The sequence below is a fragment of the Sphaerodactylus townsendi genome, linkage group LG08 (assembly GCF_021028975.2).
Source record: "Sphaerodactylus townsendi isolate TG3544 linkage group LG08, MPM_Stown_v2.3, whole genome shotgun sequence".
Taxonomy (NCBI): Eukaryota; Metazoa; Chordata; class Lepidosauria; order Squamata; family Sphaerodactylidae; genus Sphaerodactylus; species Sphaerodactylus townsendi.
In genome coordinates, this window is record NC_059432.1 from 24,542,479 (window position 1) to 24,570,324 (window position 27,846).

The following is a 27,846-nucleotide window of genomic DNA, read 5'->3' on the forward strand; positions in this document are numbered from 1 at the left end:
TTCATTTTCTTTACTACCACCTCCACCGGCAACATTTGCAATACAGCAGACAGTCCATATTTAAGAGAAACACTGCACTGGACTAGCACAACCTTCTTACAAAAAGGGATTAAGTAATACTTTGAATCCCAGATCTGTATCATAGAAAGACAATTTTCAAAATTCAAGAAATACAGTTAGAATGTGATCCATAAACAGAAATTCAGTAAAAAAAAAAAACACCAACCCTATAAAGTAAGCAGCTTGTGGGTTGCAGAAAGACTTTTTATCCTAAACACAATTGTATGGAAGCAGGAATCACAGGATCCAGTGGAACTAGTTTGCAAGTAAGAATTTTGTGATTATATACCTATATTTTAAGTTACAATACGCACCCAATTTTTAAAATAAACGCATGAAACATAATGGAAAATATGTCGTTATTTGGAAACTGTATAAAATTTATTTCCCTTTTCATGATAAGTTTCTGTTTATTAAATTTGACTGTATTTTGATCAAGCGGTTTACATGTTCAGGTGCTGTTTGTTCAATGCCCACATATCTTATCCAAGCGGAATTCTCCACTTTTAGACCATTCTTCATTTTTTTTTTTGGTAGAAGAGACGAGTATAAATACCAGTGCTTCTCCAGTGATAATTATTGGAAATTGGAAATTTTAGTCCATTAAATGCAACAAGAAGAGAAGCACTTTTTCAATTAAATTCCTGTTTTTAATTGAGGTGCAAGAACTGTTTCATGAGTTCGTAAGTGGTGAAGGCCACCGCCTGTGAGGGAATACAACGGATATAATTCAGAGACAGGCCACGGTATAGCCCTTGTCGTATTCCATGGTTTCCATAAACGTACTTCAGTGTCTGTACCATTGTACTGGGAAGATAAAAAGACAGTAAGTCTTTATATAATTAAAAAATGAAGGCATTTCAACTTTCTGCTTTCACAAACAAAAGCAAGACATTTATTTCAACAATATTTGAGCTTCCTAAAAAGTTATCATCACAAACTTAAGATGAGGAGGTTGTTTTTATACTTCCAAAGGCGGAAATTATTTTTGCTCTTTCATTCCTGGGACCTCTGAGTCATCCTGGACAGGTTTATGTGCGGCTTTTAAGTTTGAGCTAGTAATGCAGAAGATCCCAAGTTGAGCCCCTGGCCTTCCCAGTTAAAAGGGCCAGGTAGTAGATGATGAGAAAGACCTGAGCCTGAAATCCTGGAGAACTGCTGTCAGTCGGAGTAAGCAAGACTGGCCTTGGCAGACCCAGAGTCTGATTCAGTAGGAGGTGGACTCATATGTAACATGCCTCTGAATATCTCCCACCCCTTTTTAACAATATCCAGCCTGATTAAGAGTTCCGGGGAAATCAAAGGTTCCATTCACTGCTTTGATCCTAATACAGTGGTGGTGGGCGGGGGGGGGGGGGATGTCATTTTTCACTGGATGGACACTACATTTCCCCCAAGCATTTCACTGGATGGACACTACAAGTTTGGAAGCTTTTCACACATGGAACACTGAGGCAACTGGAATCATTCCGAAATCATGCCGATGCTAGATGTCCATGAAGCCTCCTAAGTTTGCTGTGGCTCAAATATAATTTTTTAATAACCTTGAGGTATCATTCCAAAGCATCATTTAACTGTGTTTTAATTTATATTTGCCTTGGTTTTCAATTACTTATGTTCTTACTATAAGCAATTTTGAGAACCAATTTTTTAGCTGAAAAGCAGTGTAAAAGTACAAGCAGCTTATGAAGTCAGTTAAAGATGTGTAACTCTAAATAATATATTTTGCTTTGAATCACAGAAAGAACACTAGATAGTACTGACTGAAGGTTATTCAGTGGTAGGGTAGGCACACTTCTGTGTTTTAGTTGTCATTGTTAACTTACAGGCACTTTTCAGAATCTGGAAGCACGGCGCCCAACTGCATTCGTCTACGCGTTACATCAAGAGGATAACTGGAAAAAAGGAAGGGAACACAGAATATGTGTTTGTTTTTAAAGAATTAAGAATATGAATCAACTAAGTAGCATTTGAAAGATAACATAAAAAATTAATCTATCACAATGCACAGTTAAAATATTGGCTGTTGTGGGTTTTCCAGGATGTATGGCTATGGTCAGGTACTTTCAGCTCCTAACATTTTGCCCGCATGTGCAGGCAAAACATTAGGAGCTAAAACCATTCAATCATGACCCCACAGTCAGAAAACCTATAATAGCCGTTGATTCTGGCCATGGAAGCCTTTGACAATAGAGTTAAAATCATTTTACATTATAATTTTTGAATTCCTGGTTTAAAAGCTTGGCTGCTCCATACATTTCTTAGGAAAAGTTTTCTATTTTGATGCATGTTTTTAAAATGTTATTCTATTAATGTTCTGCTTTTTCACAGGGGAATGGAGCCCCATTGCACGGAGTGGATAGTTACAGTACTGCAGTCAAAGCTCTGACACGACCTGAGTTTGATCCTGATGGAAGTCAAGTTCACGTCACTGGCTCAAAGTTGACTGAGCCTTTCAAAGTTGGTAAAATGAGTACCCACCTTGTTTGGTGGATGACTAGAGCAAATGATAGCAAACTACCCTATACGCAAAAGCCTGCCTAGAAAAGTCATGATGTTACATCGGAGTTGGACACCTGTGTTGCATCATCCCATGGGTCAGTAATGGCCTGGGGCTTGCACAGGGGAGTACTTTTACCTTACATGGGGCTCTCCAGTGGTTCCTTGACTGTGTCCACACATGCTTAACTTAAACAAAGATGCAACATGAGGAGCTCCAAAACAATTCACTATTCCTCTCTGAGGCCTAGCTTGACAAATACGGCTCAATGCATCACCTATAGCATTAAGGCCACGATTTGCATCTGGAACAGATTACTGAACTTTACTCCAATGAAAGCTTCAGGGGAACTGAGAGAGAAAGTAGTTGCTCATTGAATTAGTGTGCTTAAACAAATCCATCAGATCATTTATACCTGAGCCCTACAGGGATGGGTGGGGCATAAATCAAATATTTTTTTAAAAAAATTCAGAAACAGCCTTCTTGGGGGTTAGAAAGGACAGCAGCAGAACAACTGTCCCTCAAAACCCTCTGCAAAACAGAATATATTATCAACAGCTCTATGAAGTAATACAAGGTAGAAAGGTACAGGGTTTTTCTGGTGGTCTGGAAGAAATGCCAATCCCTTCCAAGCCATAAGAGCATGACTAATATTATGACTCACTTAAAACTTCACCCTTTCTAAAAAATATCAGAAGCAATAGTTCCTAATGCAACATATCCTAACAATTCTTTGTTAAGTGCAGTAAAGTACTGAAACAACTTACGATATTGTCTGTGCTATTGCTCCAGCTATGCCACCACACAGCAAATTTACATGAGTTTTCAAAACTAAGACATCAGGGTTATCTAACGAAGGCCTCCCAAGCAAGGCAGGGGCTTGGGCAAGTCCCACACTCTTTAAGGTACCGAAGGTAAAAAAGGAGAAACCTGAAAGGCAAAATGTAACTTTATGGAAACACTATCTCAAGTAAAAAAAGTACAGACCAACGCAGACAATGCAGGCACAATGAAGCAATAGTCAAGCACTTTCAAGACCCAGTTATGACTGAAGGAATATGATTTTGCTCTTTCCCACTGAAATCAACAGTTGTCGGGGTGCTTAACTTTGGCTGGATCATGTCCTATGTGTTGAATGAGAATAATCATACTGCAACATTGTTATCATGTTTTTCACTAGAGGTCAACCAAAAAATGAATATTATCATTTGCATCTACATAATTCTCTTTAGAGGATAAGCCAAAACCTTGGCGGCAGAATTACAGAAGCTTGCAAACTGCAGAATGCTCCATTTCAAATACAGGATACACTTGGTACCCTACATGCAAAAGCCAAAAGATATCCTGCATTGGTAGGAAAGAAGTACATCCCTTCAGCACTGTTATCTTTTTTTCCAGAACCACAATAACTGTTCATTTTCTTTCCAAACACCATCTTTTCTTGTGCAACTGAGCTGAAAAGATTACACAAAGTTAGACAGGAGGAAAGAGACAGAGTAAAAACTCTTCCCAAGAAGGAAAGGGAAGCTACAATTCTCCATTCTCTCCAGCAACTATCATTCTCATTCTAGAACAGTAATACTTCTGAACTGGATTTTTCCAGAATATGGCTGCAATAGAGAGCCTAACCAACTATTTTAGAGAAAATGGTGCTACATAGGAAAATTAGCAACAGAGGCAAAAAACCAAGAGGGTTTTTTTTTGTTAAAAATAAATAGGAAAGTCAAAATCATCAGAGTAGTACCCAGTGAGCTAGAACCTTGATATTTTTGGTATACATAATCCACAACATTTGGATTTCTAGAAAAACCTGAGAGTGAAACACTTGTACACCACTCCCTTAAAAAGGGAAGTTTTAACGTATGCTCCCAAATGCCAATAGTAGTTCCAGACTATCCAGAAAACTGACATTTGGAACATACATAGCCCAAGACATACCTATCACTAGTCAAGTCTGGAAATGGGGCATTTTCCATGTAAGAACTGAAATGCAGGACAAATAGGTTCTTCTAATGTACAGCAACGTCTACTGGATTTGGGAATGGGGGCATTCCAGAAGCTGCCCGAAACATAGATTTAAACTTACACAATGCACGCTTCCTTTACATGTGTGCTCACAAAGATATATACATTGCATGAATGCATGCAAACTGGGGGGTGGGGGCAGACAAAGAGAGAAAACTCTTTCCAGAAGGGAATACCATGCTTCAATTTTCATTTCTTCTAGGTGCAGCAACACATGGCTTCAATATCAGCCTCACTACCATTGAACAGAAGATGTGAAGACTCCAGGAGGTATTAACATTAAACCAATCCCACAAGCCAAGACCCACTGTAGGATGTTGCAGAATAAAGGAAGAGCCTATAGAATCCAGAATGCAGGAAAGAACAGGGTGCCAAGAACAATGCTCAAGGTTTACAAAAATTTAAAACCCCATAGATATGCATTTGACTGCATATTTTCAATTAGTGCATTCTGAAACTTTTTGTAGTAGTAGCAATTGTAATATATAGCTTCACCTGCTCATCAAACTTGAACTTGTGCGGGCCTTTTGAACTGCTAGAGGAATCATTAGTGAGAATGCTTTGTAAATGACCACCATCTTCTACATCTGCCTACTCTGGGGATCGTGTCTCACAAATTATTCCAGCAAGAAGTTTGGGAAAGACAGTAGAAGAATAAAGCAGGATTAGCCCAAGGAGACCTATCAAGAACCAATTGGCCATGCTGGCAGGGGCTGATGGGATTTGTAGTCTATGAACATCTGGAGAGCCACAGGGTGCAGACCCCTGAGCTAGAAAAAGTCTAATTCTGAATTCTACTCACCTGCATACGGAGCCATTCCCACGACTGTTGGCATAAGCCCTCGATAAAATCCTTGCACGCCACCTTCCTTTTGAGTAAATCAAAGATGACAAGAATAAAAATAGTTAAGTACCTAATTGCACCGATTACCAAATGCACACACTCTAGAAGGTTTTTTGAGCAATGGAAAACGCCACCTTTTCCTTTTGGGTGCTCAAAATGAACATGTCCTCATTAATTCACATTTGATCTTCTCAGAGACAAGCCTGGCTCTGGAAGTCTAATTTGCTTGTGTCTATATTGCAAGCCAATATCATTATAAGGTTTTGCTGGCAAGTAATATCTACACAGAACAATTATCCCAAACAATATTACCTGGGTTTAACAGGTAAGGTTTCTTTGCACACTGTCTACGCTCAAATTGTTTGTAGCAGAAATGTAATGACACCACAGCAGACATAACCTTATACACAGAGTCCTTTGACTATAAAAGAAACCACTGGGGGGGGGGGGGAATATGAATGACAAGATGTTTTATGCTAAAATCTATGAATTTAAACTGACAGAAATGTTTCCCTTCGGAAAAAGAATTATAGTTCAAGTGTGCTTAAGTTTATTATTTATCTACACTTCTTTGAGAAATGTGTGGGTCTGTAGATATATTCAGTGGACTCATGTCCAAGAATGCAGAATGTCTTTATCTAGCCAACTGCCTCAACAATGCTATTTGCTGTACTGCTGCTGTCCTTCCTTTAAGGTTCAGTTTGCCAATTATATCTGCTTGAAAATGATGCAAATCAGAATAGGACAAAGCTGTTCCAAGAGTCTTAAGTACACTTTTTCAAAATATAACCTCAGATGGTGTATGATTTTGCTAATCTGTTTATGCTGTCCCAGATACCCTAACAAGCCCCTATCAGCAAATATTAAAAACTATTCCCCAGTGATTACGGAACCAAACCAGCATGAAGTGGAAAAAAAATCTAAAAAACAATTACCTTTGTGTAAATGGTCTTGAAAGCATCGATAATCCCAGTGTACTTATGATCCCCTTTCACTTGGAATGCCAGACGTGCTCTCACCATGTCAAGAGGATAAGTACAAATTACTGCGGTTATACCTTCGAAAACAAACATCATTTGCTTAGCTGAGCAAAATACTTGTGAAATGAAAACACCTATCAAGATGATCGTCAGCAGGAGCACTCAGGCTAAAAACATATTTTTAAGTGTCAGTTTTTAAACTCAACCTTTTATCTTCACTCTGAGAATTTCCACTTTAATATCGACAAGGTCAAAGATTTCAGAAGATGCATAATATTTACAAGAATAGTATGCATGGGCACATGAAGCTGCCTGACACTGAACTGGACCATTGGTCCATCAAAGTCCACCTAGGTTTGCACCAGTTCTCCAGAGTTACGTGCGCGCATGCGAGGAGAGGTAGAGCTGATGCTCTGTCACTGAGCCACCCCCCCCCCCCCCCCCAAGCAAAGGAGCTATTTATGTCAACTCCTGCAAAATCAGATTCATAGACATTTAAGGTTACTGCTCTAAATCTACTGCTCAGAACACAGGTGAATGTACCCCCAAGTAAATTTGTTGAGCGTTTGTATGGTAACGTTTGGCTTCAAAAACTTCACAGCTCTCAGGCTTTTCCTAGTGCCATGTATTTTTGTTGTCTTCTCCAGGAATTAAAGATAGCATAATTATGTGAGAAGCAGTTAACTTTGATGTTTTTCTTGTGGGTTTTAAAAATTTTATTTTCAGGGAGCTTAAATCTCCTTGTACTTAAAATTCCTTCTTAGGGGAAAATGGAGAAGAGAGATGAAGGACACTTGTGCCTTAAGTAGTTGAAATCATGGGGTTTTTTTCCTGTTTCAGTCTACTTGTTGTTTCCTTAAAGGAAACGTTAAGGCAATTATCCCCAAATGAAGCGTTACCAGTAAGATTTGAATTACACAAGACTCAGGAAACCCAGAATTTAAAGTTTCCACCATAATGTTTAACCCTGTCACCTGGAACACACGCATTACAATAGACTTTTCATGGCATTTTCCTCCCATTACTACCATGCCCCCCCCCCCCAAATTTTTCTGATGCTGAAAGACTGACTTTAATCTTGTAAGCTCTAAGGAAGTTATTTCAGGATATTCCTGCACTTTTAACGCTTGTTCAAATATAGTGACATTAACAATGCTGAAAAAGTCCAAGTGACAAACAACAGGAGGGAAACGTGCTTGTGATTTTCAAATATCCTCTCATTCTCACTTCCAAATTTGATGCTCTTTCATGCGCCTTATCTGGAAGTGACTTCAATATAAAATCAGATTGTTCTTATGTCTATTTCCCAAGTCAAAGAGAAGGATGTATCACTAGTATTCCATTCTCTCAGATAGTGAATTTTCCCTCTGTTTCTCTCCCTCTATTTCATCCTTTTCCCCCTTCTTATTCCAATTTTCCTTTTTGAAACCACAAAATCAATCTTTTTCATGAAACTGTTTTTCTTCATGTATCATGCAAAAGAAAAATGTGCTTCACTTCCATGGAAAGGGGACAGGAGTACTTAAAATGTACTATTGTGCTTACGACAGCCAGTACCAAAAGGGGAAGAGCCTCCTAATCCCACACTGCTGAAAGCTGTTCAAAAGCTTGTATAATTAACCACTTGATTATGCAAAAGGTTTGATGCCACTGTACAGGTTCTCCTTTGTGACAGAAATATTTTTTCAGGCTCTCAAGATATTGGTGTTCCCAAAACTGCAGAGATCACTTTGTGATTAAAGCAGAGATCACCTTGTGATTAAGACAAAACTGGCAAGCAAAGGATAACCATAATAATTTTAAACATATGGAAATATATAATACCTGCCATGGAACCAGCCATTAACCGATGTACATGTCCAGAAATGCCAAGCTTCTTCTTTATCATCTGCAAAAATATCAGCATTTCCAAGTGTGGGGAAAAAACCCTTAACATGCTAAGTAAACCGTCATGTGCAACTCAGCAAGAGCACAAACAATAGGTAGGTGCTTTTAGGTTAGGATTATAATCCATGGGTCAGAATGTGTCTGTAATTGGCAGTTTTTTCAAAAAAATAAGATGGGCAAATGATCCCTCAGTCTACACTGATGCAGTTTTCAGTCAGAATAAGAAACAGAAACCTTTAAGGGCATATTAAAACCAACAAAAAGCATATCTAGTTAGACCTTTTTGCCTAAAAACAACATTGAACAATTAAAATTAGACAGTCTAATATTATGTTGTCCAGAAGGCATCATTTTACTTTTAGTTCAGAATATTCTGTGTGGGATCCTGCCATCAGAACTGTGTCCAAAAAGAATGCCACTGAAGCTGCTATCTCGTTCTTATCAGCCAAGAGAGTTTGGATGAGAGCTCTATCAGAACTTTTCTTTCTTTTGGAAATTAGAGGCCCAATTCAATTCAATCCTTACTGCCCATTTAAAGGACTTCACAACAGTGAAATAAATCTGCTCATCACAGACTACAAACTAGTAGAAGCAGCATAGCTGCATTACCTGCACAGTATCTGTTCTTTAGTTGAATTCATATCTTACTAGAGTACATATTGAAATACAATTTTATAAAAGGATAATTGCACACCAAGTATTTTAGGTTCCTTATATGAAAAGGATTCCAAAGAGGGGGAGGCAATTATCACCGATTGCCCCCTCCCATAGTAGACCTCCAGACCTCCGCTCCCCTCATTCTGTCCAGGGGTTCTCTTGTCCCCCAAAAGCAACATCTCAGGGGGCATTTTGAGTTGTAACAGGACGGGGAAGTGAGAAAGTTGTACTTCACATGAGGAACTCCTTCTGCCCATGGGATCACGTGGCTACATCAAGCCAATGTCAAGATTCCCATTCAAAAGCAAGGCTGCAACTAGTTCAGTGGTTCTCAACCTGGGGGTCGGGACCCCTTTCACAGGGGTCGCCTAAGACTCTCTGCATCTGTATTCTCCATCTGTAAAATGGATAAATGTTAGGGCTGGGGGTCACCACAACATGAGGAACTGTATTAAAGGGTTGCGGCATTAGGAAGGTTGAGAACCACTGAACTAGTTCATGGGGCCAAAATATTAAGCACTCAAGGCTGATACTGCAACCTAGCAGCAAAAATGAGCCCAGAAGTACACCCAGATTCCCAACTCACTCCTTTAAGAAGTGTGTGATCCTGTCTAGAGGAGGCGATCTCACTGTCCATTCTTCAATTGGCACCAGAAATGATTAGCATTTCTGTCTGGCCAGCATTAACTTTCAACTTATTTACATTAATTAAGACCGGAATGACTTTGCTCTATCCCCATTAAAACAAACAAACTAGGAAGGCTTGCGCAAAAGAAATTCACAATGGGCTCTTGGGAGCTCTCCGAACATATTTAGATGAGCTTTATAATGTTCAGCCTTTTACAATAATTGGATAGAGTGTCCTCTCTGCCGTCTAAATGTAAAAATGGAAGATAACTGCAAAGTTTGAAAAAAATTAAAACATATGATTAATTACACAGAATATTCTGTCCATTTACAAGTTTAAAACAATGGAAAATATTAGCCAAAGAAAGTCAAGATCGGTTGAGCTACCTTTTTATATTGACCAAATGCTGTAAACTGAATTGCACCATATGGAAAGATTCTAATCATCATTGCTCCATTTCCTCTGTAGTATCCTAGGTAGCCCTCCTTTTTTGGGACAGCACACAATGTAGAAAGCACACCTGTCAGTAACACAAGATCATATTTAAAAAATTACAGTAAACCAATAATTACTCCAAATATTACTAACCCAAAGATATTTCAACCTGTACAGATAACTTTCTCACACATAATAAAAGAGGAATGTCAGAATAAAGTTAAGTTTGAAACCTCAGTAGTAAAACAAAGTGTTTTAGCTGCAAACGACTGCCATCTCAGATTATACCAAAATCCATGGAGGGTACCACAGCTTGGGAGGACACTCAGAACACTAGAATATGTGTTCTAGTATTACACAATTACATAGACTTACATTATAAATATATAGTAGAATTATAAAATTTCATTACCAATAAATAGGCATTTAGGATTATAAGCACCAGCCACTGTGACAACACTGTATCTCAAATCATGACAATAGAACACATTTTTTAAAAAATGTACAGCATATAACTTGCGTCCCATTACCTTCAGCAGCACCACAACGGTATAAGTACTTATAAAGAGCCACACTGGTCCAAAGCAAAATCTAAATGTGGTTACTGAATCACAATCCCAGAGACTTCTAAAGTTTTAGAAGTCTCTGGGCTTACTGTCCTGCGCCTGTAGATTGGTTGGTGGTTAGTCTTGGGTCTGTAGTCTTAGGCTACACAAGGGGAAAGTCACCATCTATGCTTTTTACGTCTATGAATGTTGATTGTGCATGCTGCTATGATTATTGTTGCCTTGTAGTTTATGTTACAATTACTGATGTTCTTGTTGTTTATAATGCTATGTTAGGTTTATTGATCCTTTTGTTTATTGATGCTATGTTTATTGATGTTTTGTTGCTCGATGTTATGATTCTTGATGTTTGTTATTATGCTGTTGTTGTTCACCGCCCTGAGCCCCTGGGGGGAGGGGGTATACAAATCTAATAATACAATACAAAATGAAGAGAAAGCTCTTTGCTGGTTGGGTAAGATTAATTGACTCTGGCCTCCCTAGCTATGTTAGAGGGAATTCCTTTAAAAAGGGGACAGCAGAACTTATTTGCTGCACTGCTGAGATACTGGAATTCCTGATCAATTAAACTTTGCTTTAAGGAGTGAAAGATTTCACAAGCAGGTAGCATAGCTAGTGACTCTAGTGTAAATCTCAATGTTCACATTTTTGTTCTACTAAGGTCCACCAGTCAGAATTTTGAAGATCTGCAAGAGACTGGGATGTAAGGCTCGAGTCCTCAAAGTTAAAACAGATGTAGCCAGAACCTAAATGTAGCAAGCCAGGCTCTGGTCTCTAAAAGATGTTGACCAGTTTCAAGACAAAGGACAGTGTAGATCACACAATGTGGCAAACCAAGTAACTTATATAGGAAACAGGATTGTATACGTTCAATTGAGTGGTTCCAAGCACCAATCCATATAGGTACACCATTTAGCTACGGCTGGCCTGCCTCGGGGTTAAAGCAGTGGTGTCCAACTCTGGCACTTCAGATGTTCATGGACTACAATTCCCATCTGCCCCTGCTGGAATGGCCAATTGGCTGATGGGAATTGTAGTCCATGAACATCTGAAACGCCAGAGTTGGACACCTCTTGGTTAAAGGCCTTAAGGGTAGCAGGGACATATTCGAGCCCCTGTTATAGAAAAAGTGGATTATCGCCACAACACTACTCCATAGATCAATTAAAGAATTTCAAGGTAGATGGAAAGCTATTACCTATATTATTCCAAAAATAAGAATAAAAGTGAAAAGAGAAGTATATTGTTGAAATTGTTTTCGGGGTGCTGACTCCACAGAAAGCAATTTTCCTGCCATTCACCAACACGCATATTTTCGCAAAACCCCTGTATTAGTTATCTGTCAGCCGGCTGCCAAACCATGAATGGCAGAACTTTTAGACTGATGCATCTTAATCCTTTTCTTAAAGTTCTGGTGATAATGTTAATACAGGCTGAAAAAAATTCAAGAGCAAGTTGCTCTCTTTCCAAATAGGACAGCTGACAAATTAAGCAGGTGTCAAGAGAAAGTTTATTTCTTTGAAAGCTGAATGTACCCCAGATCTTGAAAAAACAGTATCAGGAATTAATACACTTTATTTGCAGGCAAAACAGTTACCGTTCACTCACTTGATACTAAGGCTACCAACAGCACCATCTTCAGCCGAGTTATACCCTTCTAAACCCATTGACTTTAGTAGGATTAGAAGGATGCAGCTGGCCCTCCAGGGCACACAGTTCTGAACACAAAAAGACAATGATTCTTGATCATGGGTAATGATGGAAATTCTTTGAAGCATATCTACAGCATTATCAGCAACAACACACCAAAGCTGATTATGTCTGCAAGATCAAGGTGACAAAAATGGCGAGTGGCAAAGGCAAATCCTGTGTGAAATTGTCCCATAAGATGTTACAAAAGAATGAATGGTGAAATTGTGAACAAGTGGGGTAAGAAAGGACTCAACAAATCCCAGATCGCCTTGGCATCTAGAAATGTCATTGTAGCACCTGCACTTTTCAGCAAAGATTTTATTCAATGTCTCTTCAGTACATTTTTGTCACTTCACACCAGAATGTTTTCTTGTATGACATAAAAATGCTTGGACACAAATTCTTGTTTACATGTTACGTTCCCACCACTCAGTGGTGACAGAGTTATTTATTTCTTATTCATTTCTATACTGGCTCCAATATTCTAATAACAGTAGCTTTTTGAAATCAGTGGTGGCATTATAAGAGACGGGAGAGAAGGTAGGGTTAGAAGCTACCCTTTTCTTGCGCTGATGACCAGCGTTACCCAGAATTACAAAAATTTCAGTTTCTCAAAATTTCATTAAAAGTATCACTAAAGAGTTTAGGATTTGGTTTTGGGATAGCACTAATTTAAGATATGAAAGCCCAGTGGAGAATGAAAATGTCTGAAACAGCCCAAATTCTACATAAGAACATAAGAACACAAGAACTAGCCTGCTGGATCAGACCAGAGTCCATCTAGTCCAGCATTCTGCTACTCGCAGTGGCCCACCAGGTGCCTTTGGGAGCTCACATGCAGGATGTGAAAGCAATGGCCTTCTGCTGCTGCTGCTGCTGCTCCTGAGCACCTGGTCTGCTAAGGCATTTGCAATCTGAGATCAAGGAGGATCAAGATTGGTAGCCATAGATTGACTTCTCCTCCATAAATCTGTCCAAGCCCTTTTTAAAGCTATCCAGGTTAGTGGCCATCACCACCTCCTGTGGCAGCATATTCCAAACACCAATCACACGTTGCGTGAAGAAGTGTTTCCTTTTATTAGCCCTTATTCTTCCCCCCAGCATTTTCAATGAATGCCCCCTGGTTCTAGTATTGTGAGAAAGAGAGAAAAATTTCTCTCTGTCAACATTTTCTACCCCATGCATAATTTTATAGACTTCAATCATATCCCCCCTCAGACGTCTCCTCTCCAAACTAAAGAGTCCCAAACGCTGCAGCCTCTCCTCATAAGGAAGGTGCTCCACCTTCAATCATCCTCGTTGCCCTTCTCTGCACTTTTTCTATCTCTTCGATATCCTTTTTGAGATGTGGCGACCAGAACTGAACACAGTACTCCAAGTGCGGTCGCACCACTGCTTTATATAAGGGCATGACAATCCTTGCAGTTTTATTATCAACTCCTTTCCTAATGATCCCCAGCATAGAGTTTGCCTTTTTCACAGCTGCCATACATTGAGTTGACATTCCCATGGAACTATCAACTAAGACGCCCAAATCCCTTTCCTGGTCTGTGACTGATAGCACTGACCCCTGTAGCGTGTATGTGAAGTTTGGATTTTTTGCCCCTATGTGCATCACTTTACATTTAGCTACATTGAACTGCATTTGCCATTTCTTAGCCCACTCACCTAATTTATCAAGGTCCGCTTGGAGCTCTTCGCAATCCTTTGTGGTTCTTACCACCCTACATAATTTGGTATCATCTGCAAACTTAGCTACCACACTACCCACCCCTACTTCCAGGTCATTTATGAATAAGTTAAAGAACACTGGTCCCAAAACGGATCCTTGGGGGACACCACTCCTTACATCTCTCCATTGTGAGAACTTCCCATTTATACCCACCCTTTGTTTCCTGTTCCTCAACCAGTTTTTAATCCATAGGAGGACTTCCCCTCTTATTCCTTCATTGCTGAGTTTTCTCAACAGTCTCTGGTGAGGAACTTTGTCAAAAGCCTTTTGGAAATCCAAGTAGACAATGTCCACTGGTTCCCCCTTATCCACATGTCTGTTTACACCCTCAAAGAACTCTAGTAAGTTTGTAAGACAGGACCTGCCTCTACAAAAGCCATGCTGACTCTTCCTCAGCAGGTCTTGCTTTTCTACATGTTTAATAATTTTATCTTTAATGATAGATTCTACTAATTTACTAGGAACAGATGTCAAACTGACTGGCCTGTAATTTCCTGGGTCCCCCCTAGACCCTTTCTTAAAGATTGGTGTGACATTGGCCATCTTCCAGTCTTCAGGGATGGAGCCTGATTTCAGGGATAAGTTGCATATTAATGTGAGAACATCAGCAATTTCATGCTTGAGCTCTTTAAGAACTCTTGGATGAATGCAATCTGGGCCCAGGGATTTGGTAGCATTTAGTTTATCAATGGCTGCCAGAACTTCTTCCTTGTCTACCACTATCTTCGCTAGTTCCTCGGATTCACCTCCTAAGAAGCTTGGTTCAGGTGCAGGAATTTTCCTCACCTCCTCTTGGGTGAAGACAGATGCAAAAAAATTCATTCAGCTTCTCTGCAATCTCCCTGTCATCTTTAGCACACCTTTTGTTCCTTCATCATCTAACGGGCCTACCGCTTCCCTAGCTGGCTTCCTGCTTTGATGTACTTGAAGAACTGTTTGTTGCTAGTCTTGATGTTCGCGAGCCATGCGTTCCTCATAATCCTTTTGCATCCCTTACAGCTAAATTGCTTCTTTTTTGCCACCATTTGTGTTCTCTGTGGTATTCTTCATCAGTTAAGTTGGACCTCCACTTTCTAAAAGACATCTTTTCTTTTTCCTAACCATTTCCTCCGCCCCCCTTGTTAACCATGGTGGCTTTCTTTTGGACTGGGCGCTGCCTTTCCTAACCTAAGTGAACACATTCCAGCTGAGCTTTTAAGACTGTGTTTTTAAATAACCTCCAAGCACCTTGGACATTTTGACTCTCTTGATTTTCCCTTTCAGCTTCCTGCGACTATCCCTCATCTTTGAGAAATTTCCCTTTCTGAAGGCGAATGTAACTACATTAGTAGTTGTCACTTGTTCGCATGCAGAGATACTGAATCTGACAGCATTGTGGTCGCTGTTCCCTATCGGCTCAACAACACTGACTTCCCGCACCAGGTCCTGGGTCCCACATAGAATTAGATCTAGGATCACCTCTCCCCTGGTTGGTTCCACAACCATCTGCTCTAAGCCACAGTCATTTAGCATATCCAGGAATGTTCTCTCCTTACTATGACCTGAACATGCATTTTTCCAGTTTATGTGGGGATAGTTAAAATCGCCCATTACCACGACATTTTTGCTTTTGTTGGCCTCTCTAATTTCTTTTTCCATCTCAGAATCCTCCTGTGCACTTTGGTCATATATTCCTAATATTACACTATCCTTCTCACCTGGTATTGATATCCACAGTGCTTCTGTAGAGGAATCAGCTCCCCCTGCATTGTCTATTTTATGTGACACTATGCTCTCTTTGATGTAGAGGGCCACCCCACCCCCAATACGCCCTGTCCTATCCTTCCTGTAGAGCCTGTAACCTGGGATAACAGCATCTTACTGGTTCTCCTCATTCCACCATGTCTCTGTGATGCCCACTATATCAATGTCCTCCTTCAAAACTCTGTACTCCAGCTCCCCCATTTTAGGTTGAATGCTTCTACTATTAGCATAGAGACACTTGTATACTCTGTCTCTGTCCCTAACCTGGGATTTATGTGATTTGCCCTCTAGCCTTTTGTAGACACTATCACTTATCACATTGCTATGCTCCTCGCTTGTATGTGGTTGATTTAGAAAAACCTCCCTCTCTGTCTGCATCCCCATGGACTCTGTATTCCGAACCGAAGTCACCTCAGCTCCTGTCGGCTTTCCCCTAAGGATCAGTTTAAAAGCTGTTCTGCCACCTTTTTAACGTTGAGAGCCAGCAGCCTGGTTCCTCTTTGGTTAAGATGAAGCCCGTCCCTTTTGTACAGGCCTGCCTTATCCCAAAAGGTTCCCCAGTTCCTGACAAAGCTGAAACCCTCTGCCTTACACCACCTTCTCATCCACGCATTGAGACCCTGTATCTCCGCTTGCCTAGCTCGCCCTGCGCGTGGAACAGGTAGCATTTCGGAGAATGCCACCTTGGGGGTCCTGGATTTTAACCTTTTCCCTAGCAGCCTAAATTTAGCTTCCAGAACCTCCCGGCTACATTTCCCAATGTCATTGGTACCAATGTGGACCACAACTGCTGACTCCACCCCAGCACTGTCTAACAGCCTATCTAGACGAAGCGTGACATCCGCAACCTTCGCACCAGGCAGGCAAGTCACCATGCGGTCATCACGCCTCTCACAAACCCAACTCTCTATATTCCTAATGATAGAATCACCCACTACAAGGAGCCCCCCACCTCCCCGAGGGGTATCCTCAGTGCGAGAGGATATCTGACCACCAGCTAAGGAAGGGGTCCCATCTAAGGGAGCATCTTCCACCACCTCAGACTGGCACCCTCCGTCACCCAGACTCTCATTCTCCATGACATCTGAAGAGATGTCACCTTGGGAGTGGGACCCGGCTGCTAGGTCCCTGAAAGCCTCGTTTGTCGCCCTCTCTGCCTATCTCAGCTTCGCCAGGTCTGCCACCTTGGCTTCAAGAGAACGCACACGTTCCTTGAGTGCCAGGAGCTCATTGCAGCGAGGGCACACCCATGACTTCTGCCCTAGTGGCAGATAGTCATACATGTGACACTCAGTGCAAAACACTGGAAAGCCCCCATCCCCCTGCTGGCTTCCTGCCTTCATATCTAATTTTGTTTAGATATTCAAATATTGATTTTAATTAGTGCCTTCCTGTTAAGGTTTCTATACCTTCTACTATCCCTTAAAATATGTTCTTATTTAGTAAAACACCTGTGCGTGCCATTAGGCGCGCGCCGCTGGTTCCAGAGACTAACTGAAAAGATTTAAAAATGTGAGAAGCCCCACCCCTTCAGCACTAACTGAAAAGATTTACAAATGTGAGAAGCCCCACCCCTTCAGCAGCCTCTCCCAATCAGCAGCCCTAGGACAAGGAGAAAAAAAGAGAAACCCCCTGTTTAAAATACACTGTTTAAAAGATGTGGCTTTGAGAAAAGCCCTCTGTAAAGAAAAATCAGAGCTCCTCAGCCCTTTCTGGCCCACTTTTCAGCCCTTTCTGGCCCACTGCTGTTCTCCACTGCTCCTCTTCTCTGCTGGTTCCAGAGACTAACTGAAAAGAGACTAACTGAAATTCTCTCCTCTCCTCCTCACCCCAGTCAATTAATTTTTCAGTTTTTCAGACTGGGAAATGTTGCGGAACACTGGGGAAAACCTCCTTTTTGTTTTTAGAATTAGTGAAAAGATTTGTAAAATAAGATGAGATTTGCTCATTGTACGTAATTGATGTACAGCATTAGATAATTATACGTAATATGATCCACAGAATTAGATAGCAACAAGACACATAATTATATACATAAAGGTGGGTGACAGTGGGGGCTTCTTTATTCCCCAACCCCTTGTTTCTTCTGGCTTTTTCTCTCTTGACGCCCGCAAAGTGCCTGCAGCCTCTGCCTTTTCCTTCTCTCTTGCCCACCTTCCTTCTCTTTCTTCCCCGGCAACCTCTGGCCCTCCCCTTCACAATCACCTTTTTTTTGTTTCCCCTTCTTCACCTTCAGTTTTCCTTTTTGACTTTTTCTGCTTCTCCCTCCTCCAACTCTATCTCCCCTCTTGTCTTTTATCTTTTTAGTTTCCCTGCACAACCCCACCCCCCCCCCACCCCCGATACCCTTGCAATGATGAGGTTTACAATCCTTTACAATGTTGGCTGGGTGTTGCCTAACAACCGCCAAAATGGCCACAGAGATGTTACAATAAAGTCTTGCACAACCTCAGGGGTACACTTTTCCTAAATAAGATGTTAATTCTGTGATATTAGGGCTTTTGTAAACCCCATTTGAAAAGAAAATCATTTCATATTTTTCTGCAAACCTAGGACACCAGGTTTGTTGAAGAATTTGCTCTGTCTGCCCCTGGCCCTTTTAAGATTAACACATTAAACATTTATGTACTCCATAGTCCACTTCTTTACATCTGAAGAAGTCCGTTCTAGTTCACAAAATCTTATGCAGGAATTAAATGTTGATCCATATGACTATTTTTGTTACAACTTTTTTTGTAACAAACACACAACTTTTTTGATATCAAGTCACAGTCAATGGCAGGTTTTTTCAAGGTAAGAGACATTCAGAGGTGGTTTGTCATTGTCTGTCTCTGCTAACTGACTCTTGTATTCCTTGGTGGTCTCCCATCCAAATACTGACCAAGGCAAACCCAGCTTAGCTTTCAAGATCTGGCAAGACTGGGCTAGCCTACCCAGGTCAAGGCACACGGCTAACACAACTACTCCTCTGGAATTAAGTTCAAAGAAATATTCTTGTCTAGGACAAATGACAGTGAAGCATGAATTCAGAAATAATGAGATCTGCAAGAGTGTGAGATTTTGTGCCCTGCACACACCAAAGCATGACAACAGGAGTGGATGCAACAGATAAAAAGAGTTCACCAAGTTGAAAGAGCTGCACAAAGTGAAAGCCTCCAAAATCTTGCTTCCTACTGACCACCAAACCCTGCAAAAGAAAACAAATCTATGCCACTGTGCTGATGACAATGAACGCAGGAGAAAGCACAGCAGAAGAAGACTGAGGGAAATATAGCACAGAACAAGAGCTAACTGGGAAAAAATCTATATTAATTGATAATGACAAAAAAGAGGAGAGGAAGATAAAAAGTTAAGAATGGTGAAAGGAAGAATAATGTGAACGCAAAAAAGAAAAGGTGAAATCCAGTGGAGAACAATAACGTGCAATAATGAAATCAGGAGTGCCTAGTAGGAGAAGCAACAGAAACAAACACTGGGTAGATAAGTCAGAGTATAGATCCCAGTCACTTAGATCATTAACTGGAACAGAAGATGAAAGAAACAGATAAATTCAGAATTCCCTACATAGAAAAGGCAACAGCAGCAAGCCGAAGTGGAAATGGATCCTCTAAGGAATTGAAACCCGTGTATGAGGACTTTGCTCAAACAGTCTACACGGTTACCTGCTGTATTTACACAGTGTCAATCGACTTTCCACAGACTTGGCTTTCGTTCAGGAACAGATATAATTAGAACACTTTAGGTTCAAGATAAAAACACGCCCAACGCAACAGAATCAAATAAAAAACCCAAAGCTGAACATTGATCTCACATAACATCAGAGTACAAGACGTTTTCATTTGAACATTCAGGATAGAAAAGCAATTAACATTTTCATTTGTCCATCTAGCCCAGGGGTAGGGAACCTGCGGCTCTCCAGATGTTCAGGAACTACAATTCCCATCAGCCCCTACCAGCATGGCCAATTGGCCATGCTGACAGAGGCTGATGGGAATTGTAGTTCCTGAACATCTGGAGAGCCGCAGGTTCCCTACCCCTGATCTAGCCTATTTCTGCCTCACCCTTCCTCCAAGGAGCTTGGGGTGGCATGCATCACTGCTATCTCATTCTAACAATCACTTTGTGAGATAGGCTAGGTAGGAGGACCAAATGTAACCAAAAAAGCTTCATGGCAGAGTGGGGATTTGAAGTGAGGTCTCCCAAAGTCACCAACCTCCAGGTGGTGGCTGGAGATCTCCCACTGTTACAACTGGACTCCAGGCTGCAGAGATCAATTCACCAGCAGAAAATGGCCACTTTAGAAAGTAGACTCATTATATCCCATTGAAGCCCCTCCCCTCCCCCAACCCCCCTCCTCAGACTCCACCCACAAAATCTCCAGGTATTTCCCAACCTGGAGCAGGTAATCCTACTCCTAGACCCCAATCCTCTAGCTCAGTGATGGCAAACCTTTTCGAGACCGAGTGCCCAAATTGCAACCCAAAACCCACTTATTTATCGCAAAGTGCCAACATGAATACTGAGGTTTTAGTTCAGAAAAAACAGTTTGCTCCGAGGCGCATGTTACTCGGGAGTAAGCTTGGTGAAGCAACCGTGCAACGCTTAGAACGGGTGAATCACGATCCTAGGAGGGTTTACTCAGAAGCAAGGCCAGCCTAGTTGTGTGTGTGGGGGGGGAGGACGGGACGATTTTCCACTCCCCCCACATGACGAACTCTGTGCACACGTGCCACAGGTTCGCCACCACTGCTCTAGCTCAAAGGTGCTCAACTCAAATACATGGGCAAGAATGGTCATTGCTTGCAGACTTAATACCTATCAAGAGTACCTGCAAGAGATGTTTTCAATATCAATTAGTAGAAAGAGGAATCCCTCCCTATGCAGTTCTTTCACTGAATATTTTAATTTGTCACTTTGAATCTTAGTGGAAGAAGGCTTCTCATGCAAGACACCCTGGGATCTCACCAGAGCCAGTCAAGATGCTACAGTTTTAAAAGTAACTGAAGAGCCTTAGAATTAACTGAGAGGCAATTGCAAGACCTTGGCCTTACCTGGGAGGTGCCAGTTTCCCAGGATAAATCACCCGTGTCCAGTCCCCAGCCTCACAGGAGCAGAGGCAACTTATGGTTCCCAGCTGGGACCATGGACCGCATAACATGGCTCCTTGCGCTGCACGCTGTGAGCCCATGCTCGCACCAATATACCACACTGAATTTGCAATGAGAAATTCAAACCAGTTCAAATTATATTTATCAGAACACAGAAAGTTTAGTAGCGAACTTCAAGTGCTGAGACCTGAGAGCAAAGTGGTGCTGATTAATTACCAAGTCTGTGTTCTAAATAAAGGGAGAGGACTGATTTCTCACTCAACGGCCACTATTTCCAGTGAGCATGACAGTGGTCCATAGCCTAGCCTTTCCTGCTCACTTTCAGCCTTTGCTTGGTAGGCTCTTGGATGCCACTGGCAAGGAGCAGCTAGGGTCAATCATCAAGATGAAGGGAAGAGAAAGTCTAAGCAAGGCTGAAGGGCAACAAGATTTTTATGTATTGTCGAAGGCTTTCATGGCAGGAATCACTGGGGTGCTGTGTGGTTCCTGGGCTATATGGCCGTGCTAGAACACGGCCATACAGCCCAGAAACCACACAGCACCCAAGATTTTTATGGGTTAAGTGTAGTTCTGTTACATTAACCTAAAATACAGTAACATTAACTTGTTCATCCATAAGCCACTTCTAGCAATATTCTGACTGGAAATGTGAAGCCTGGAAAAACAACTGGAAAATGGGGGACGGACGGACGGACACGTTTTTAATTTTTCTGTCGGAAAAATTTGAGAAGTTTTGGAAAGCACTAGGGGAAAAAACTCCTTTCAAATTTTTTCCTTTGAAATGAGTAACATGCTTTTTAACACAAGGTTTTACTCGGCAGTCCTAAACAATATTTTCAAAGTCTACTGAAGATGATCAGCTTAGAGAGAGGCCCCTTCCGCACACACAAAATAATGCGTTTTCAAACCACTTTCACAACTGTTTGCAAGTGGATTTTGCCATTCCGCACAGCTTCAAAGAGCATTGAAAGCAGTTTGAAAGTGCATTATTCTGCATGTGAGGAATGAGCCAGAGATTGTGAATAGATTTATTTTACTGAAAATCCTTTTTGAGCTAATTCCATGGTGCTTACTCCTAGGAAAGTACTCTTAGAATTTCACTATTAAAAGGGCATAATTCTGCTTAGCGCTACATGGTGTTCCACTCAAAATGTACAGAAAATTTGAGAAGAACTAAAACAACTCCTAAGATTTTTTTTCCTCCTTTTGAAATGAGTGAAATGTGCTAAATCGGCATAAGGTAAAGCAGTCTCCTGCTTTCTCTCACTTAGTACTGGGTATAATTCAAGTCTACTTGAAGAAAATGAAAGAATTTATACTTTCAAACTGCATAACGATGTCAATTAATGCAACATTATATGCGAACTTGGTTAACACAACATTGAACGACCATCCACATCAGGAGTCTGCAACCTGTGGCTCTCCAGATGTTCATGGACTACAAATCCCATCAGCCCCTGCCAGAATGACCAACTGGCCATGCTGGCAGGGGCTGATGGGAATTATAGTCCATGAACATCTGGAGAGCCACAGGTTGCAGACCCCTGATCCACATCTACTTTCCCTAACATTACTTCTGGTGTGGGATAGGGCATGGGAAATTCAAAGCTGAGGAGTAGAGAGCCTACATGATTCATAAGCTGTCTTGAGCAGTAAGAAAATGGGGGATAGAAATATTTTAATAAAATAAATATCTGCAACTTTTATGTATTCTAAAAAGTGGCAGTAACCTATTCCATCCAAATAAATTCCCAGTGAGTTCTGCCAAACTACTTTGAAGCAAGAGTACTTCGAAGACTACAATCTAATTTTTGATTAAAGAAAATAGTTTCAGGAAATACTAAATGCTCTATCGTAAGATTTGGAACTCCGATTTCAACTGCACAACTGCAAGCTTCGACTTTTATGCTGCATAGCCCAGTTCAAATATTCACAGCTTATGAGACTTTACACACAGAGAAGGGAGTAGTTCATACTGGCTGATCCAACCTACCTCAGGACATTGGTGCAGAGCCAAATGTCTGCGGCAAACCCAAATATGCGTGTGAGTTTTGTACATGCAACTGGCAACACTGCACAAAAAGCACCCTAATTGGATGTACATTTATACAGATATATAGGGCTTGCTGCAAATTTTCAACTGTAAGAACAGGAATCAAAGAGCCAGACCAGTGAATGCAATCTTTCTCTGTTTTACACATATATGCATTTAGATTCCTGAGCAGGGATTATACGCACAATGCACATTACCCACAAAAGCATCATTGGTAAGTCCCACTGGACTGGTGTAGATATAACACTGACTTCTTGTTACACCTAGCTGAGAACAATTCCCCTACGCCAGGGGTAGGGAACCAATTGGCCATGCTGATAGAGGCTGATGGGAATTGTAGTTCCTGAACATCTGGAGAGCCGCAGGTTCCCTACCCCTGCCCTACGCTATTACCCTTCTTGTGGCATTTCCCCTCAATCTCAGTTAAACAACTAAGTGGTCTCAATATTAAGCATAATTAAAGTTACCCCCAAAGTTTCACAACTGGGATTAAGAAAAGCTCCAGTTGCCTTAACCACAACTAATGCTTGTGACAAACTACTTAACTAACACTGCAGTTCTGAACACAGTTAAATCTTCCTAAGTTCATGGATGCTGATGGGTTTTGAAGGGTGTAATTTTGTTTAGGAATGCACTTTTAGTTAACTAAGATAGGGGAAGAGATTTTCCAAGGGGACCCAGTACCATGACTCCCCCCTCCATTTTAACAGTGGTTAGCAGGGAGCCAGAATTACATCGATATCAGTATGTTACAATGAACTTGACACATGAAATAGTGCATTTCCTTAATTCCAGTTCACCCCAGTGGAGGCTATTTATACAAAGTTCCCCTCTCGTATATATCTACATCTATAGGAGGGAAAAACACAACAGGAAGCCTTTCCTACACACTTAATGCTTGCTATTGTAAATTACCATTTGAATCATTCATAAAAAATACAAGAATCTAAAGACCAGTGAGCCTTTGCTGAATTTGTGAAGAACAGCTCCAGAAGAAATTTGAAAACTATGCTCCTTTTACAATAATACAAACTGCATTAGAATTAACAAACCAACGTAGAACTGCCTTACCTAGATGTTTATAATGACGATTATGAGCTTGCAATAAAATCTTGACTCGATCCAAAGGTGCAATGGTGGTTTTGGCACAACATCCTGCAACACCTTTCAAATAGGGGGAAAAGAAGAACGCTGTTCAGTAATTCTCAGGGGCCACAACCATGTCAAACATTTAGCAAAAGTTATTTTTAAAACTTTATCTTTTCAAAGGTCACTGCATCCCTAGTAAGCGTGCTTCTGCTCCCTCAGTGGCATGACTTTTGCTGGCAAAGCAGTCTTGTTATTATTTAATCTTCGAGTACACCCTCTAGAACCCAAAATAGACACCTTTGCCATACACAAAATTCATGCTCCCTTCTAGTCCAAGAGTCACAGTTCATACAGATTGTTAGTTCATGATGCATGTGAGTGACTCAGAGGTCTGGGTCCTGCTCAACTGCTTTGATACCTGTTAATATGTAGGTTGCCTACTATTAACAGTGTATATTCTGACCTCAATAGGCCACACTTAAGTGGATGTAGGTCAAATTGCAAGACTTTTTGTAATTTCAAGGGAGTGCCCAATTTCCAAATTCTTCCTCCACAAAGAGTAACATTTTAAGTGCCTGGCCAAGTAAAATGAAAGAATATTTTGGAATCTGTGTATGAGCAGCATTTTTTTATTTCCCACTGCCTTTTATGAATGATTACCAGCTTCACATACTCCAGACCATCCATCTATACTGGATGAAACACTTTTCTGGGAATAAGCCCCACTGAATAGACTTGAGTAGGAGTCCAAGCAGACCTGTTTAGAATTGTACTGCTAAAGCCAGCTGACAAGTCAGTACTTCTGGGAGAGACCTCATTATCTTCTTCTACTACAACAAGGCCCATTTTTCAAGGGCTACCAACTAATATTTAGTGTCAGTCGTCACAAAGCCTCTCACCCCTGTGGAATATGTGTGTAATACCGAATATCACAAACAATATTATTTACTGGACAGACTGTAACCACAGTGTGTATAAGCAGGCAAAGTTTCAGATATAGTTCTCTAGTCTATTTCCTTATGACATTACATGTTGGTATTTAAATAGCATTTGAACTTCCTTTCCACATCACCTCAATAATATTTCACCTTCTTACTTTACACTAGTATCTCAGTAATTACAACAATAGCAAGTCAACAACACCAGCATTTTATAAGCAGGGAACTGGATTAGGACTGGAGAGGCTCACATTCAAATCTGCTAAATAAACAAGCACCAGTAATAAGACTTCTCAAAGTCTACTCAACAGTTGCCAAGCTAAGGCCCTTTATAACACAACACTCTGCCTGAGGTAAACCCAAGACATGCCAAAATATAGGGTCAGGGAAGACAGATACCAAATAGCCAAATGCATTGGTTCTATTTGGAAGGAACCAAATGCATTTCAATGGCCATTCAGTATCTTTCTGAGTATGTTCATGTTCATACTATGTGATAAGTAAAGCAGCTCCAGGGGTTCATTTGTAGGGTTGGCTTCTCCTGGAACTCAAGTATTGGAACTAGGGAGAGGTGATGGGGGCAGCAGCCTGGATGCAGGAAGAGATGAGATATCAGCAGAGAGGGGGTAGAGCGGTGTGGCAGCAGCCACAGGATTCAAGCTGTGGCGACCCACCCAGAGACTGTACAAGCTGCCCTGCCTGAGAATATGAGGTAGGGTGATGCCCTCCCTCAGTCCACGCAAATAGCAGTACAAAGAGTGGGCAAGGCTGCAGGTGCTCATCACGGCCTACTTGCAACAACAGCTAGGCAACCCAGAAAGTCTCAACATCTCCAGCCAGTAGCCCCTACTTTTCAACCAAAGTTCTTATGAAGCGACTGAACTTCATGAAATGTGTGTGTGTATTATCTTCACTGTATATTCACTGTATTACCCTTCAGTTTAAAACAAGGAATCTGCTCTCTTTCAGTAGAAAGGAAAAATGTGTTTTAAGAACATCTGTTCCTTTCTCAAGGAATACATGCAAAAGAGCATATAGCCAGTTAGCTTGGGAGTGGAACCCAAGGTACCTGGAGAGCTAGGGCAGATAGGAAAAGCTCTCCATCCCCAAAGTAAGTCTTCCCTACCTTCTTTCTACCTACCCATCCTCAGATTTCCCACTATGCCTGTATTTGGACCTCAGAGACCTTGAACAGTCCTGCTACATCCATCTGCTCCCCTCTGCTGTTAATACCAATGTAAAATGTGCGGCAGAGGGATAAGATGGTGAGTGCGCACACATTCCAGCTCAGGAATGTGTCTCCCCATTCCGCCCCCCACCAGCACTATTCTATTAATGCTCGGTTTGGCCCTTTCCTGGCTACCTGTGTCTCTCCAAGGCAGTAACCAAATGAGAGCTTTTCTTGTAAGTGAAAGAGCCAGGTCTCCCAAGTCTATCTAATATATGTTAAGCAAACCTCGAGGACAGCCAGCCAGAATGGTATAGTGATTATGGTCACGGTTAAAATACTTTATAAATAAATACATGCTAGATATTATGGTTACCATCTCATGGAAATGATGCACAGAAGGCAAAAACCCACAAACACTGGGTGCAAAGCAGCCAAAATTAAGCACAAATCTCACTGGTTTTCTGGAGAAGTTTTAAACATATGCAATAATCCTTTATGTGCAGTTGAGAAGTGACTTATTTTACCTTCTGTTGAGTAAAGAGTCTTTTCGTCCTCTTTCACCATTACGGTATCTTAATTGTAAAATGTACCCTATTAGCAACTTTGGAGTTAGAATCCCCCCCACACCAAGCTTTGCAGAGGTTGGAGTAGGTCTCAAACCTCACTCTCACATTGTCCCTAGGTGGTGAGACTTCAATTCTTGCTTGCCTGAGTGGCATCCCCCCTGCCGTAAGTTGCCCTGGGTCCTCAATGAGGAGAAAGACTAGGAATAAATGAAGCACATAAATCAAAGGACATGGGACCCACAGAGAGACTGAAACTCTTTTCCTGCACAAAGATCAACAAGTGTAGATTTTCCAGATGCACTTTCTTCCCAAGGGGCTATGAAGGTGGTTCTATATACATATGTATATATGTGTGTGTGTATATGTGTGTGTATACACACACGCACACTCTATAGTATGCACGTGTACATAAAGGTTTGTATGTGTATATATGTGTGTGTATGTTTAGATAGATAGGTATAATTTTGCTCCCCTTCAGTGTAGATCCCGCCCTGATACCCACTATCAAAAGCAAGGAGTGTTCTTACGACTGAGCAATCCGAATGGGTCAAAATCGCTCCTTTTTGTTTTGGGTCTCCAATAGGAGCTGGCCGTCTCGTGAGAATTCTGCTACTCCAGGGGGACACGGAACTCGACCCGCTCCCTTTTTTGAGGCATCGGACCCACAGCGCCCCGCGCCCCTCCGCTGCCCCTTTCTCGCCTACGTGACTGTCTCCGGCCGCCACACACGCCCCTTCCCAGCCACTGCAGCCGGGGCTCCGCTTACCTCCCGCTACGAAAGAGCGGAGCCAGTAGAAGTCCCTCCGCGCCGGGGACGAGGGCAGCCGGGCGCTGGGGCCCCCCGCCGCCACCTCGGCTGCCATCAGGCCGGGCCGGCTTTGCTCGGAAGCGCAGAAGAAAGGCGAGGAGGAAGCCGCTGCTTTAGTCCGCCTGGCGCCTCCAGCACATGGTGCCGGCCTGGCCTTGCCTTGTCCCCGCCCAGCCCAGGCAGTCAGAGGCGGGGCTCCGTGCAGACACTCGGGGGGTGCCGCTCCCTCCTCGGCCCGAGGCTTCCTCTCAGCGGCAGCAGAAGCGGCAGCAGCCCTTCGCTTCTCGAAACCATGAAAAGGGGCTCTCCCCCGCCGCTTGGCCCATCCTTCTGGCCCCGCGCGGCCCTCGCGAGCGGCCCAGGC

General features: G+C 41.8%; 1 protein-coding gene across 2 annotated transcripts; it reads right to left on the reverse strand.

The window, feature by feature from the left end:
- Nucleotides 1–27,846, reverse strand: SLC25A16 (solute carrier family 25 member 16). Of its 2 annotated transcripts, none has more exons than XM_048506418.1 (9): nucleotides 27,441–27,846; nucleotides 23,982–24,074; nucleotides 9,968–10,101; nucleotides 8,234–8,297; nucleotides 6,365–6,486; nucleotides 5,388–5,454; nucleotides 3,328–3,490; nucleotides 1,887–1,955; nucleotides 1–867 (listed from the first exon to the last, which is right to left on the reverse strand). In XM_048506418.1, exons 1-9 carry the CDS (start codon nucleotides 27,535–27,537, stop codon nucleotides 711–713), a joined length of 966 nt encoding a protein of 321 aa, XP_048362375.1. In that variant the 5' UTR covers nucleotides 27,538–27,846; the 3' UTR covers nucleotides 1–710. The 2 variants fall into 2 exon arrangements, with proteins under 2 accessions (XP_048362375.1, XP_048362377.1); XM_048506420.1 differs by lacking the exon at nucleotides 27,441–27,846 and adding an exon at nucleotides 27,202–27,322.

Coding starts and splice junctions, on each gene's coding strand:
- SLC25A16 (XM_048506418.1), bottom strand. CDS start 27,537: ATGGCAGCCGAGGTGGCGGCGGGGGGCCCCAGCGCCCGGCTGCCCTCG. Junction 10,102..23,981: donor TCGTCATTATAAACATCTAG/GTAAGGCAGTTC, acceptor TGTTACTGACAG/GTGTGCTTTCTACATTGTGT. Junction 3,491..5,387: donor GGGAATGGCTCCGTATGCAG/GTGAGTAGAATT, acceptor TTTGCCTTTCAG/GTTTCTCCTTTTTTACCTTC.